A 17,377-nucleotide genomic window follows, 5' to 3' on the forward strand; every position below is an offset into this window, starting at 1 on the left:
CGACATACCAACAGATTAATTTGAACTCTAAACATATTAATAAAGATTACATTTTAAACGGATATATGGTTAACTATACAAAGTATGTTAAGGTTATAATAATACTACGTACGATAAAATATTTGTGACTTTCAAGCCAGCGTTTAATCTTTTTATGCATAAGTTACTAAAGAAAAATTGTTGTAGCACAATTAAATTAATAATATATATATGTCGGAGGAGCAGGATGCCGAACAGTTGCGTTCGGGGATTGATCCGACACTTGGAAGACTATGTAGGCGTGCAATGGAGATATTCACAAAATAAAACGTATTTAATTTAGTCTAATCACTATTCATACAAAAATATCAAAGGATTACAATTATTCATCTCGATTAAGAGCGAATGGGTTTGCAAGCAACCATCGCATTCGAGTCGCTTGTCAAATAACGACTCGCGTTGCCACGACACTTACAACTCCATTCGGGGTGACCCGCTCTTAAAAGTAAATCAGCCATCAAACATTATTGCCAACTACTCGATTCATTAATTATCCAAATCAACAACTGTATAATATATAAAGTAACCGCGCTCCGTTATATATATATATATATATATATATATATATATATATATATATATATAAAAGCGAAATACAACTCACTAATTAACCACGAAATGTCTTGAAGTTTTTGTTTTATAAATTTCGCGCGGCTAAAGCCGCAGGTTCATCTAGTAACATAATTTGCGCGCTATATTGATACAAAATCTATAATGGACTACTCCCATCGAAGGAATATACGAACTTTAGATTTACATATTGATAGATTTACATACCTCCGATTTGTTAATAGATAGCACTACAAACAGTTCTTGATCAATAATAATAATACATAATTTGATTTATAATGTCTCGGTAGGGCTTTGTGTAAGCCTGTTAGTGTATAAACCACCCACTCATTATACAGTCTACCACCAAACAGCAATACTTAGTGTTATTGGGTTCCAGGTGAGTGACTCAGTGTAACGACAGGCACAAGGGATATAACATCTTAGTTTCCAAGGTCGGTGGCGTTTCGGCGATGTAAGGTATGGTTAATATTTCCTACAGGGCCAATGTCTACGGGCCGTGGTGACCATCGCGTCAACTATATAAAAAAAAAATGGACTCAGTATTACCGATAAATTACCGACGATATTCTCGTCTGAACTAGCCAATTATATATCTAGGTATGACCTAGATGCGCAGGATATTCAAACGTATTTACGTCTAGTTAAATTAATTCTCACGTAAACATAGATAAAGAACGTGCCTCGAATTGTTATAAGGTATTATGTAATATGTACTATAATATTTATTGAGATATATCTGCATAATTTAAATATATATATCTGATTGTTTTACTTGTCTGTATGTATGTATTTGTCTGTTGTGATGGAAAGTGGGGGGGTGTGAGCGACTTCCCGGAGCCCTGGACACCGAGTGCGCCCAGGTACGCCGGGTTTACCCACTAAAACACCAGCGGTACCCTCTCCGTCTTTCGGCGGGCGCCACGGGGTCGCTTGCGCATGCTACCGTGACGCCCTGACTTATTCAACGGACCTGAACGACGGAACAAGTAATATTTTATTGATATAATAGGTTACGTGTGTGTGGTATCCACGTATAAGGGATTGCACAGAGTCTACCAGAAATTAGATAGTTGCAATTCAGAAGCTTTGGATTTAAATGAATGATTTTACGCCTAATCTCATGGCCCAGCCAGCTCATATGAGAGATCAACCTTAAGGTAGAGGAAAGTAACAGAGGTAAAAAGAGGGTGTACATCGCAGACATAAACATAATATATATATATATATATATACATTGCAGTGATATAATAATACACTTAAAATAAATTAATTTACCATACTTGATATATAGGTACACATGCATACATAAATGTATGTATATAATTAGATATAATTTATACATAAAATTAAATTAAATTCTCGCGAAATATACTAGTCAAATAAAACATTTTTCATATTTTTAAATAAATATTATAAAAAGCACCAACCAACAGTTGCAACAATGTCGAAATTATTCAACATAATTTCGTCCCAAGCTAATTGAGCGTAATAAAAAAAAAAAACTCACCGATAACGACCACGTCTTTGTACACCACGTCATCTGATAGCGTGTGCTGGCAAGACTTCATACCGTCCCTCATCTTCACAGATTATATCATAGATGGCGCTACTGATTATGAATTTAAAACTGACAGTAGCTGCCGTTGAGTATTTAAATATTTGAATTTAGAATTCTAAATTTAAATGCGTTAAGTTAAATTATATCACATGCAGTTTACAGTCTTACGGACTTGTCTGAGTCTTATTGAATATATATTTTTTTAAGTTTTAGTTCGTTAGTTATCTCGATCTTCGTTAGTTCGAGGTTGTTGGTATATCTGAAACAAACATACAACTATATTAGACATATATAAACTAATAACCCAGTCTGACTTCGTAGCGGTAAAATTCCTTCATGTAGGTATCCTAACGAATTTTTCTTTTTCTTCGTCGAACACGAAATTATAACAGCTGAGTGGTTTCTGGATTCAAACTTGCCATTTATTATTATCAACCACTGTGCAATTAGGGCATTTCAAGACATATTTGTTGAACATAAATGATTGGTGCAATGTGCATTGATTTAATTGAAAACAAAACACAATTTACAATTACAGAATAATTAATTTTTAATGACGTCTAATGTACGTCACGTGAATCGTTCATTTTATTTATGACATAATAAATAACCATAGACACGTCAAAATCCTTTTGTTTTATCTGTTAAAGTTAAAATACATCATAATAAGCAATAACTGTCATTAAGAATGAAAAATACGACGCGAAAACAGTCGTTTTGTACAAATATCACCATAAAATTGCAACTAATCTCGCTACATTGTAAGCATATTAACCGACTTCAAAGACGAAAGAGGTCTGTTAACTAAGAGTTCCGTTATTTATGAACCGATTTGGAATATTATTATTTTTGGTATTTATGGTACGTCCCGACCGTTCCTTTATCTGTTGTAACAAATTTTATACAATTATTTAATATAAAGATACGCAAGATATACAAGTTTCAGTTACATGAATATACACCAATAAGATTATTTAATAAGTTCTTTATACGTTTTATTGTAAATTAAATTATCCATTCAACCGAAAACCGTTTTAATATACGGCGTTTTTTTTTACTTTTCTTGCAACGTCATTCAATCCTGAGCGCATATACATTATACATATGTATAAGATAAATAAATATTGTAGACTATTTATTTAATTAGGTAAAGTAACTAATGATATCCTAGCCGGTTCTTCTATAGAATATATATTCCAAGTCGGTAATATCTGTGTCTGTCACGGCTAAAACTGAATCGTATTTGATGAAATTAGGTTTGAAGCAATATCGAACCCCAGGTAAGGACAAAGGCTACTGATTATACTTAACACTTGATGCCCGAAGTAAAAACTCTTAGAGGAAACGAATGTGTTAACTTCACTTAAGTTTACTAGTACAAATGACAATTTCCTTGAAAGATTCGATTACGATACTGTCAAATGATTTTCAGAATTGGTGCCGTGGACGGAACTGTTGTTGAAATAACTGTAAACGTGATATCTTTAACATTGGCATCCGTGTAGGGGTCAGGCCACCACATAACAACCGCACGCGTATTGATAATAATCGCTGATAAGTTAGGCTGGCATTGTATATCATGCTATACCAGTAATATACGAGGCTTTTTATATACATGTTTTTATAAGTTCACTTAGTGGTCATACTGTATTCCAACCAAAAAACAAATAAACAACATTTGACAGCAAATTGACGCGATATAATTGGTTGAGAGCTTGATCAATACACCATATTCACTCTGTATTTGCAAAAAATGGCATTTTGAACGTCGTCGTATTTTGAAAGTAAAATTAAAGTGGAAATAAGTAGTTAAGTATAAAAGAATTGTTAAGTATAATAAAATATTATAAATAAATATATATTAATGATAAACTCATAGTAGTGCACAATATAGCAAATAGATATATAGAGTTATTAGCGAATCGTATAAAAAACGTAAATTTAAGGTTTGTTTATTTTTTCCTACTTCCATTGGAATAGGCTGTAGGGCTTTGTGCAAGCCCGTAACCGACATATATTCTACCGTCAAATATTAATTAATGATAAAATTTTATTTTGCTATATCTACCGTGTATATATACATATACATTTAGTAAAAATGGGTTATTTTAATATTACAAACAGACACTCCAATTTTATTATATGCATAGATGTGATCTTGTCATCCAACTGGTGAATTATATCATTCCGAGGATTATGGTTAATAAATGACGCTTTTGTATCCACTAGCCCAGACTGCAGCAGCGGGGCGAAATTATCTCGAAAACTCGTTAAAAGAACAATTACAAATGGATATAATGCAATACAATGCACATTTTAAAGTGCTATGACGTCACGGCAGTAATTTGATTGCAATCGTTACAGTGAAGTAAATTATTTTAGTTAAAAAAAAGTGGAGCATGAGAATATACCATGGATTTCGAAGTTTCCGGTTGTATACCAACAAATACATTCGACAACTGACTTCGTGAAAGCCTACATGCCTACGAAGCGCCTATATTTTGGGTGTGCCGATGAGAAATGAGAAAGCATCATTTCTCATACTCACAGCCAAGGTGTGGAATGTCTTCCAGCGTATATTTTCCAAGGATAATCCATCCAAGGAGTATCGTTCCATTTTAGATTGCACCAGTACATACCATAAGGTATAGTAGTGGTCAATACCCTTGACCACAATTCTACATCATATATTGTCAATGAAAACAAAATGTTATTTGTTTCTTGACATCATGTAATCCTAGCTATACTAATATTATAAATGCGAAAGTAACTCTGTCTGTCTGTCTGTGCTCTTTCACGGCTAAAGCACTAAACTGAATTTGATGAAGCAAGTTTGAATTCCAAGGAAGGATTTTTATGCCTAAAACTAGTTAATCAATAAATTTATCACATTAAAAAAAAAACATTAATGAGTAAGCTATTTTTGTACAATATAAAATTATATAGTTATTAAAGATGTGTAGTTACGCTTTTTACTTATCTTGTAATGAAGGTACACAATTTCGAAATTAACCACAGAACGCGATCGTGAAACATTTATCGAACAGGTCCGCGCATCAAAATAACATCCCATCATAATCGTAAGTCGGTTGCCAACATTTCACGAGTGACAAACGAAATGAGTTCAAACAGAATAGTAATATTGATTTCGATGATTAAATATGAATCTGAAGATAAATCTAGTTGGTGGTAGGGCTTTGTGAAGACTCGTCTGGGTATGTCCAGCCGACGCATCAGATAGTCTGCCGCCAAACAACAACAGATACTTAGTATTGTTGTGTTGCGATTTGAATGTTGAATGTTGAAGAAGCCAGTGTCAATACACAAGGGGCATTTTTTTTTAATGTTATAGGGGCAAACGAACAGGAGGCTCACCTGATGGAAAGTGTTTACCACCGCCCATGGACATCTGCAACACCAGGGGGGTTGCAGATGCGTTGCCGGCCTTTTAGGAAGGAGTACGCTCTTTTTTTGAACGTTCCCAAGTCGTATCAGTTCAGAAAAACCGTCGGCGAAAGCTGGTTCCACAGAGTGGTTGTGCGAGGCAGAAAATGTCTTAAAAATCGCGCTGTTGTGGATTTTCGGCATAAGATCTTGGTTCCAATGGTTGGTGGCACATTGTCGATGTAAGGAATTTCTAACAGTGACAATGTCTATGGGTGACCACTTACCACGAGATGGCCAAGTTGTCCGTCCGACTGTCCGAATCTGTATTTCATAAATAACAAGATTTCACGCACAAATATACCACGGAACAAATTTACTGTTGATCGTAAATTGTCATTATAACAAATAAACATAATATTCAGATATATTAAGTTTGGAAGCGCTTGCAATAAGAGTCAAATGTCCCACGATATTATTATTCTTATCTGATAATTAGATATAGTTGGAAAATTTACGTTTTTTTTTATTCAAATTACAACACACGATTCGATGATAATGTTTAATAAAATGACGTTCAATATCAAAGGTCGAGCAATATCTGAGTACGCGTGTTTGATATCAGCCAATAAGTTAATGTCATAGTTGATCGTTTCGAAGCGATAGATTCGGTCGGGCTTTGTGCCTGACCTGTCTGGGTACAATCCACTCAGTATACAATGTACCGCCAAACAGCAAAACTTATCGTTAGTTTTATAACTACAATTAATTACGCAGATATTTTTAACTTTGCCGATTGATATGTTCAAATAATTTGTTAAAAATACATTAATAATTATATATATTCAACACAAGATTATGTATATGACAAAAACTTTAAGACAGCATATATTATATATAGATGTAATTAACTACCATAATGTTGAAATAGACTAAATCCTGAGTTTCTTGCTGGTTCCTCTCGGAAACTACGTTCCGAAACGGAGGTAGCTTTACTTTTAATGTAGCTCTGTAAAATGACCACTTCATAATAAAAGCCTACTTGAATAAAGTATATTTTGATTTGATTAGATTTGACGGGCACAAGGGTCATAGCATCTTAATTCCCAAGGTAGGTGGCGCATTGGTAATTTTTTTTATGTTATAGTTGGCAAACGCAGATATTCACCTGATGGAAAGTGACTACCACCGCCCATGAACATCTGCAACACCGGGGTGCTTGCAGGTGCACCGCCGGCCTAGTCATATGAGGAATGATTAATATTTCTTACAGTACCATGTCCATGGAATACTGATACCGACTACCAAAAAAAAAAAACAGTTTTACACACATTTTTTTTTTGTACACCGGTTTTCATGGGTACGCCACTCAGAGGTCTCGGGTTCGATTCCCGGCCAAGTCGATGTAGAAAAAGTTCATTAGTTTTCTATGTTGTCTTGGGTCTGGGTGTTTGTGGTACCGTCGTTACTTCTGATTTTCCATAACACAAGTGCTTTAGCTACTTACATTGGGGTCAGAGTAATGTATGTGATGTTGTCCAATATTTATATTTATATTTACACATATGTATGACGAGTTATTCGTTTACGATGTGTCATTAATTCAATCTTTTATTCATTGCGACCCTTATGATCGCAACGTAGTTATATAACCTATAAATCGACCTCAATTAACAGATTATTATTTTTTTAAATCGAACTATTCGTTTCTGATACTTCGAGCTCACACACATCCTCTTCCTAGCTTTACGAGATAAATTTAAACACGGCTGACACACAAACGTGTATTTTTTTTCATGTTACAAATATTTCAAGTATTCGTGACTTACATATTTATGGAAAATAACGCACGATTGTCATAGTGCCAAAACAAATTGTTATGGAAGTCAGTGAGACGTCTCTTGACTGTTTTAAATTCACTTCCGCAGTCAGGGACTGGTCTAATTGTAATTTGAAAGTTTCCATAAAGTAACGGCCTGCAGATGTACCACTGCCGGACTAAGGCCTCCTGTGCCTTTGAGATCTGAGGATATTCTAACACGCTGCTCCAACGTGTGGTGGTGGATGCACATGTGACAAAATGTCATTTAAAATTATATACATGCAGGTTTCTCACGATGTTTTTCTTCACCGCTGATTCTACATGAATTGTCATTCAATATAAGCTCATGAAACTAAGCACTTGGTGACTATGTACAAAGCTCGTCTGGGTGAACATAACCGACTCATCAGATCCGTCGCAAAACAGAAATACTAAGTAGTTTTGTATTACGGTTTGAAGGGTGATTAAACCAGTGTAACTACAGACACACAAACGACCCTGAAATATATATATATAAAACTATTGTGTTTATCATAATATGTATAATTATAACATTGATATAAATAACAATAACGTTGGTGATTTTTAGAATTCAGTTCTGACAAAAATTCGTTCATATTTTCAGTCTTCCGTTCATTTCCATGTAACTCCATTGTTGTGCTTTTATAAAATACAAATAAGTAATAATTGTTGTTTTGTTTGTTTGGACATTTATCATAAAACATAACATTTAAATGACACTAGAATCAAAATGCCATATCGCTGTCAGTTTTAAACATTTCACGAATGAGATACGTTGATACTAAGTTCTACCAGAAAGGCACTGCTAAATAGAAACATAGCATCGCATCATTTGAAACCACAGACTTAAAACGCTGACATATGACATACTATCAAATAAATCGTTCGATATAAATGTTAATTTATGAACACTACAATGTTTTCATTCGGGCTAATTGCTGGAACATTATTTGCGTGGAGAACATAAAATATACTAATGTATATTAATAATACTAGTCGATACGCAGTTTTCATATGCTTTATTTGTGTTAATGTTCCAGCCCTTGCTCGACTGTGTACTGGGATCGTGAGGATACCTGAATGCCTTGGATGGATTTTTGTCACATCTGAATCCACATTCTCATTCTCCTCGCTAGGATGTTTTTGATCAGCAGTCACATATACAGGCTACGTTGCTTTTACATAATTTAAAAAAGTTTATAGCCAGGCAATGGTTCTATAGAATTAGTAGGTTCTTTTAGAGAGTCATTGGGAGGGTTATGTGTTTAATCAGGCGTAATATCTTACTTTTCTTCTAGACAAAATGTTGGTCCAAGGACAGAGGGAATTTAATGGTTTCGGACGATAAGGAAACATTTATACAGGACAGACAAATTTTGCAAACAAAAAGTGAACATCATCGTACGAAAAAAAACCCAAAAGAAGAAATAAATAATCTTAACTATAAGGAGGGCCAGTCAGAATGACACAATTTTAGGAAGGCTTATATCTAGCAGATATTTTTTAGGTTGATTCTCAACCTGTCTGGTAATCTAATCAGACTTCATCAGATAAAATTGGTGACGCCGCAATTTTGGAATGCCCAGTCGAAATTTTGTAAACAAATTTATTTATACATATAAAAAATATCTGCTACCCCTTGCCGCGCCCCTTTTAATAAAACACTATATCGTGTAAGCTGTTCGAGGAAGTATTTGCAGTGACGAAATTGATGTGTCAAGTGGTGTTATTAGATAAGATAGGAAATAACAATGTATGGGTTTATACTATTCAACATCTCGTATCATATCTAGATAAAGGTAAAACATTAATTCCTATATGTATGTTTGTCCGTTTGATTTAATACATGGTACTAAAGTGCCAAGATTAGCCCACAGTGCATAAAACTTCGATGGAAATGATTTTATTCAAAAAATAAAATAATACCGTTCGATTTTTAAAAATTCAATTTTCCAAATATAGTATTGACAAAAAAAACATGCCTGAACGAAACGATAGTGTTGCCGATGGTAAAATTCTGGGACAAATATTAAAATTCATAGAACGCTAAATTTGAGTTATATTTTGACAAAACGTTTCAAATGTTCAATTTTCAGTACATTCATTACATAGTTTGATTTTGTTAATTAGTCTTCTTACCAGTCTTGCATTTACATTTAAACATTTACTAAAATCATAATTTTAGAAAAATTTTTATTTGTTAAAATAAAATATAAAATAAAAAAACATATTGTCTTAATACCGACATATTAATAGACTATGACAAAGATGAAGAATTTGCATGTTTGTTTGAACGTGTTTATGTCAGAACCTACAAGTCCGAATTGAAAAGGAATAATTTCTTATCGAGACATTTTCGTCCAATTTATTTAGAAAGATTTAAAAGTCCATATAATATATATCATTTTTAACGCAGGTGAATTCCAGTGGAACATTTATTATACGCGCATATTTATAATTGGGGAGTCCCATGCTACTCGGAATGCCGGTCTTTGCGGAGGGCCTACTTAAGCCTTCGAGGGACTGAATATGACCCTTATCTGAAAGATATCATACTGTATGGACTTCAAAGTAATGAAAAGAAGGTCATAAATAATAACTGTAAATGGAAACTCCAAAATTTTCGCACGTGTCATGGTGAGCCATCGATCCAGAGGTATTATTTTATATCGCAATAAAGATTGGACAGATAAAAGGAAATATATCTTCTCTGACGCATTGTGTATACAAGCTTTTTATGTTGTAGGAACTACAATAATTGGCTGAGCTCGTGCTTGGTCCATAAGTATATTTTGGTAAGAAATTATTTTATACTATATAACATATATAATAGATTTTGTCTTGCTTCAAGTTTGAAGTAACATTTTTCATAATAACGTAATTATTCCTCTCTTAAATATTGTCCATAACAACATACAATTCACAAGAATTATTATATTGTATTAGGGAGGAGTTTTTTTTATGTAAGTTGTCACTACCGTCCATGGACAATGGCGCTGTAAGAAATATTAACCATTCCTTACATCACCAATGCACCACCAACCTTGGGAACTAAGATGTTATGTCCCTTGTGCCTGTAGTTACACTGGCTCACTCACCCTTCAAACCGGAACACAAAAATACTGCTGTTTGGTGGTAGAATATCTGATAAGTGGAATGTAGACGACGGGCTTGCACAAAGCCCTACCACCAAGTACAGTGAATTAACTGTTTTATGGCACATTATCATAGAAGTGGAACTTTTTAAATATATAGCTCTCCTTCTCTCTGGGTCATGTCATACTTCTAGCTCATAATTTATTTTAAGTATGTACTCGGAATGCTCCTAATTAATTAAGGAGTTACTAATGTTCGTATTTACCCCTCGTTTAAGCTTATCACTTGGGGACGACAATAGCCCAAGGGGTCAGGATCGATCCTGCGACTTTTTACATCGCTAGGCGGCCCATAAACCATTGCGCTATTGGTTTTTCAAACATACTTATTGATTGTCGAATCGCCGCCTAAGCAGTTATTTCCTGGGTGCCAGCTGGTCTGGATACCACCCATTAATCGTATATTCTACAGCCGAACATAAATTAATAATGCTGGTCGCGCATTGACGATGTAAATTTAATATTACTCACTGCGTCTATGGGCGGTGATCAACTTTCCATTAGGTGGCACATTTGCCCCTCCACCTCCCTTTGTTATAAAAAAAGCATAAATCACTAAACGAGACCTAGGATCCATCAAGGACAGCCTAAAACGTGTTAGGAAAATAGATTCGTTGGCAACTGACAACTGCATAATGTACTTTGTTAAACAGAATGTCAGCTAGAAAAGTGATTACAAATACCTGTCGCATAAGCAAAATTATAGTTCACGTGTAAGTCGGGCACGTTGCCGCTACACGTGGGCGGGTAGGGGGAAGGGGTTAACCTAACACCCCCCTTCCATGAAATGTTAAAGGTTAAAGGATGAATAGATATTTCGTTTTGTATTGTACCTTTGTAGTCATTCTTTTTTGTACTTTGTAGGTTCATTTTTTTTTTGTTTATTAGCTATACGTCCAAAAATATTACCTTTTTTTAATGCCTAACATATTTTCTCTCGCTTTCCTGCAACTCGTGAAAAGGGACGGAAGTTTGTAACAGGTAAGCCGCGGAAGCGCGTAACATTTGATTTGACCAATGAGCGCGTGCGGTTCTAGAGTTGGTCGTCAGATGGTATCAACCCAATTTCATTTAATGTTAATGTTGCTTGTTACCAAGGTCAAATGTAAGATGTAACATATCATAAGCGAATGTTAGGTCCGTTTTGTTATTTTCAATCTTAGATACTATTATTATGGATGATTGTAAGTCAATCACGTCAGAACGACTGAACGGATCCGAATGAAATATGGCACATATAGTCTAGAGCACTAAGATAGCATATTTTGAGGTTATGGCGGTTCTTTGCAAATAAACTGTGCGGGATATATACGATACACATCAAAGGTATCGCGCGGTTTTTATTGCTCCTGATAGTATGGATTAAGACGGACCTGATAGCATAGTAATTTACTTAAATTTCATTTAAGACTTGAAAAATGTGCTGTGGCGCAATACGATGAGGCGTGTTTGATTTGAATCATACCGACACATAAAATTACATCAGTATTAATTAAACACGAACCAAGTAAAACAAGAAACATTCATATGGTTTAATTAAATCTTTGTTTTTTTTTTTCGTTGGACGCCGTCACAAATCTATTTGAACCAGATTTGTGACGCAACTTACGGTTTGATTAAAACATGTTATTATTCTTTATAACCGAAATAACGCGAAGGGCACACGTGTAAATATAGGCAGTTTGGACTATATTTATTGTAGAGGAAAATCGGCATTTTTGTTTACTACTAACAAATAAATTAAAAATCGAAAAATATGATACCACATTGTAGGTAAGGCAGACAATATCCTAATAAGCATTGACTTCCAGTCAACCCCAAGTTTAACAGAGAATATATACAAACTTAAGTAACGATTAAGACGAACGAGCCATTAACGAAATTACTCAAACAGATTCTCCTCCACTCATAAAATTATTTAGGTTAATAGAAATAACAAACTATAGTATCACAAACTAAAACATTTCCCAAAAATACTTTCATACGTTCTCCTCACCCCGACATCGGAGGGTGGGTTTTGTACTCCTGGCCGACTGCCAGACTACTTACAAAAAATCAGCTGTACCCTGTTCACCATTGTGTGATGTCATTGGATTGTTTCCACCATTTAACGATGCTCTCCAGTCCAGTTGGCTCCTATTCTTAATTTTCCAACTATTCAAGTTAAATTTGTAAATACATGAATTATTAAAAACTAGTTTAATTTCAAATTGCACTTCAAAAGTTTATCATCTTACTTATAAACGTTAAGAGAAATTCACTGTTATCAAGTGAATGGTTTAAATTTAAAGCAGCTGAATTTTTTAACAGCTACTTATAAATATACTAATATTATATACCAACTCCTTGCTTCTTTGGAACGCGCTTATTCTTCTGGTATTAGTTTAATGGATATTGGTTTAATAGTTTTCTCAGTTAGGCATTACAGAATAATCTTCTCGTTTGTCCCTTTAACAAAATTTAACAGCGCTAGCTAACTTATCAGCAATTCATTCTTAAATAATTTTTATAGCGAAAGTTGCTATCATTATGGATTAAATAATAAGAATTGTCTGTTTGTATTTTTTTAATATAAGCTTTAACCTCCGAACGTAGTTATTAATAAAAAAATATAGAATTTCAAAGACCATTTGAATAAAACACGATTAACAATTCCAAGTATTGAGTGGAGGACGTACGTTTTCTCATTAAATGGAATCTATTAAAAGCAAATAGGAAACAGAATGACGTACAACATTTATGTCTGGGACGAAGTTTTTGTGCCTTAAGCCGGAATAGTTCTATTTTTAATAAAAAATAGTTATTTTTATTGTTATGATTTATTTCCTATTTCAAAACTAGTAACGTCTATGTGCTTTAACTGGACATTGCTTTAGATTATTTTTGGTTTTCAGAGGTTGTTGGATATACATCATACTATATAATAATATTTAACCCCGCTGAGTTTCTTTCACCGGTTCTTCTCAGGTCAGGGCATTTTCTTTTCCGAACCGTGGTGATAGAATTTAATTTGACAATGAATAAATGCGTGTAATGCTTCTTTATTGAATAAAGGAATTTGAGTTTGAGTTTAAAGGTTTTCTCTCTACATTCATTTACTATGAACTAATATAGAGCTATATTTTGTGGTTCTTCATAGAATTGAACTTCAAATCCTCGGTCGGATAAAGCAATCAACAAACCTCGTAATTTAATAAGTTACTTTTTTAAATTAATTAAGTTGATAAAAGAAGAAAGAAGAAGGTAAACAAATTTTATTTTTAATTACTTCCGGATTTTTTATGTGTCTACATATATTTAATTATCTAATTCAGGTTTTAATAGCGATAATTTGTTTTACTGGGATGGCTCTAGAGATCACTTTGTCACGACAGCAAATGCATTTTATCGAAACACGTCCATCAAAATAAAATTCATAATTAATTATTAAATATTGACATCCGGTGAATGTCACAGAAGAAATATATGCATTTTACATTTAAATGAAACAATCTAAGAGCATCAAAATGGCCAGAGGCACTAAAAGTATATCGGTTATGTAGTAGAAAACGGGAAGGACCTGTAAACTCTTCGTATGAATATCTGAGCTACGCTTCGTAGGCAGGTCAGTACACCTGTGTGTATAAGTCCATTTTTGTAATTACTAAAGTATTTTCCTTATTAAACGATATAACCTATTTATTTTTTTAGCAATTACAAAAACATCAAAATTGGTAAACGTCAAAATTAATATGCGAAACTAACACTGCAATCGCTGTAAGAAATTGTAGTAGACTTTTGTTAGTCTAGTCTAGTAACTTATGTTGCTTCAAAACATGAGGTCTTCAATCCAAATTTATATTTTCAATAACAGCCTAGGACTTGGGATTTGGCAGTTTTAACCATGTCGCATTGCAGTTCCATCGAATTAAAGAGTTAGGTAATAGGTAATGCACTCAACTTTGCGCAAATACTTGTGTACAAGTTGGATAATCTCCCCAGAGACAGGCTGTCGCCAAAAATCGATCACCGTCATCACGCAGAAGAGATCCTATCCAGTATTAAAATGAGGAGGACTATGAATTACCACGAACAACTTATCTACCAATCATTAGCCATCGATATTAAAAGACACCTAACACGTTGTGTATCAATGACATCAATCGATGGCAGTTTCGCGATAGTCGTCAGTTACTCAGATATCAGGGCTTGCCTTGTAAGATGGGCACTAATCAGACGGCAATTCCAGAAAGAGACACGTGCTACAAAGTGTTGACTTATATTGTAGAAATGAAACAAAATGAAGCAACACTTTATTCATCGTTATTGATATATTCAGACTGTAAAACGTCTGTAAACTTAGATTATAAATTGAGTGTCGCACTACAAAAGAACTAAAACAAACGAACCTATTGTATTATTTCCATGTGCGTGACAACTTGACACTCCCAAACATTGCACTACTTTAATAGTGCCTCTACGTGAGGGCCAACTTTTGGCTACACATTTTACGAACAGTTAATCAGTGATGGTTGAATACATATTACTCATCTAAATGCCCATAGTTCCTTTAGATAATGAGGAATCATATTTTTTAAGATGGACACAAGATAAATAATATTTTGTTATCTAATATGTTTTGAGATTGTACCAATATTATGTCATCACAGTCGGATTAAATCTTTGGCAAGGCTTTTCTGGCAAATGCTTGTAAATTTTAGCAAATCGAAGCACTCTAAATAAATTGTATTAGTAGATTTAAAATAATATTCTTATCATTTTGCAAAGAAAATACCTTTTAGGTTTATAAATAAAATAAGAACGTTAACACCATAATTTCAGCCAGGAGAACACTGCTGGACAAAGGCCTCCCCCAAATATCGCCGCAACAGACGGTCTTGCGGTACACGCATCCAGAGGATTTCACCGACCCTAAACAGATCGTCAGCCCTCCATGTAAGGGGCTTGCCCATGCTGCGTTTTTCGTTTCCAACGGCCGTCAGTACTATGAGCTCTGTGCCCCATTTAAAACACATGTGTAATAACAGCATTGTTACTAGATATTTTTATTGATTTGATATTATTTGTATCGTCACCCCACCCCACCTTTAACCCCTCATGCCCTCTAGATAATCAATACAGCGCAGACATAATTACATAGCACTACCACTAGAATGTATGGAAATTAGACATATGTTTGTATATTACAAAGGCATTAGTACAACGCGTTGCGGCTTGAGCGGAGACATCAATAAAATATATTTGCGTTTTTCACTCAATTTTCTCACCTCGAAAGGTTTACATTATCATGTCATCTTCGTGCTGTAAAAACAATAACGCTTTGAGCGACTCGATGAAAATTGTTAAACAACTTTGTCGATTTGACAAAGTTGTTCAACAATTTTCAATGTCTCAAAAATCAACATTGTCTGAGTATAGAGTTTAAGCTATGCATGTAATTTAACGCACAGTAATTGAAGTCATTAATTTCAGACGATAGCAATCTTAGCTAAGTACACGACGAGACAATCATTAAATGTGTGTTACGTTGTTCTACAGTAGCATAGTTGGGAACATTTTTTGAAGTCTTAGTAATGTCATTTCACATAGGTGCTTAAATATTTTTAAGCATTTCTTATATCGAAAACACGCCCGAAAATTTACCCCACCTTGGGATCTAAAATGTTAAGTCCCTCGTGACTGTAGTTAAACTGGCATACATACCCAGCACTGAAAAGTATAGTAGACTAAAATAAGTCGAATACGGCATACGCAAACTAAAATGAGTGACTGAAATTCATCACAGGGTGTCCGATAAAGAGTTTCGAGTTTTCGATATTAATGTATCCTACTATTATGTAGTAATATTATTGAACCTCTGCGAATAGCATTCAACCTGGACAGGGTAAAATTTTAATGCTCAATGATTCAATTTCAAGGCAGTTCTCTATCAAATCATATTTGAGTTAATTAAATTTCGAAAATAATTCTATTTCGTGTTTTCTGTCAACAAGCTTTGTATATTTTGACGTACAAAATAAGTAAAAAAGGCCAAAACCTACGCATAATTTGTCTTGCTAGATACTAGATAGCTAGTTTAAAAAAGTTAGTTAGTTTAAAAAATATCTTATTATTTTTACACTTATTGTATTTAGATTATATACTTACATACAAATACAACAATACTCAGATACACTAATATTATAAACTCAGATAAACTAAATTCGATATGAAACAAGCTTGAACCCCCAGGAAGGATATATAGGGATGACCAACACCTAAAACGTAAGCGAAACAAGTAACTATGTAGTAACTTTATATAACAAGTAATGATTATTATCCGGTATATTGTAAAAAATATTTATACAAAAAATTGTACCGTTGAGTTTCTTGTCGGTTTATTCTTGCTATAATTCACACGACAAACTTTGGTTGTTGATTTGGATAATTAAGGAGTCGAGTAGTTGGCAATAATGTTTGATGGCTGATTTACTTTTAAGAGCGGGTCACCCCGAATGGAGTTGTGTCATGGCAACGCGAGCCATTATGGTTTGACAAGCGACTCGAATGCGATGGTTGCTTGCAAACCCATTCGCTCTTAATCGAGACGAATTATTGTGTACTTTGATATTTTTGTGGTGTGCGATTTTGAATTTTGATTTTGAATCAATTAATACAGTGATTACACGATATTAAATACGTTTTATTTTGTGAATATCTCCATTTTACGCCCACATAGTCTTCCAAATGTCGGATCAATCCTCGAACCCAACTGTTCGGCTTCCTGCTCCTCCGACATATATATAATATATATATATAAGTATATATAAATTTAAGAAGAACATT

The 17,377-nt window shown here is 34.1% G+C and overlaps 2 protein-coding genes across 2 annotated transcripts in view; both read right to left on the minus strand.

Moving 5' to 3' along the window:
• Nucleotides 1–17,377, minus strand: part of LOC113396223 (mitochondrial S-adenosylmethionine carrier protein-like) — a 260,338-nt gene that overhangs the window by 204,595 nt on the left and 38,366 nt on the right. The gene's annotated exons all lie outside the window — the stretch shown is intronic.
• LOC113392867 (oxidative stress-induced growth inhibitor 1-like) overlaps nucleotides 1–17,377 on the minus strand; it is a 55,158-nt gene that overhangs the window by 18,969 nt on the left and 18,812 nt on the right. The window contains exon 2 of the mRNA XM_064218920.1: nucleotides 2,120–2,429. Within this exon, the coding sequence (XP_064074990.1) occupies nucleotides 2,120–2,192 (73 nt within the window). The 5' untranslated portion in view covers nucleotides 2,193–2,429. The remainder of the gene's footprint in view (nucleotides 1–2,119; nucleotides 2,430–17,377) is intronic.

This window comes from Vanessa tameamea, chromosome 25 (assembly GCF_037043105.1).
Source record: "Vanessa tameamea isolate UH-Manoa-2023 chromosome 25, ilVanTame1 primary haplotype, whole genome shotgun sequence".
Lineage (NCBI taxonomy): Eukaryota > Metazoa > Arthropoda > Insecta > Lepidoptera > Nymphalidae > Vanessa > Vanessa tameamea.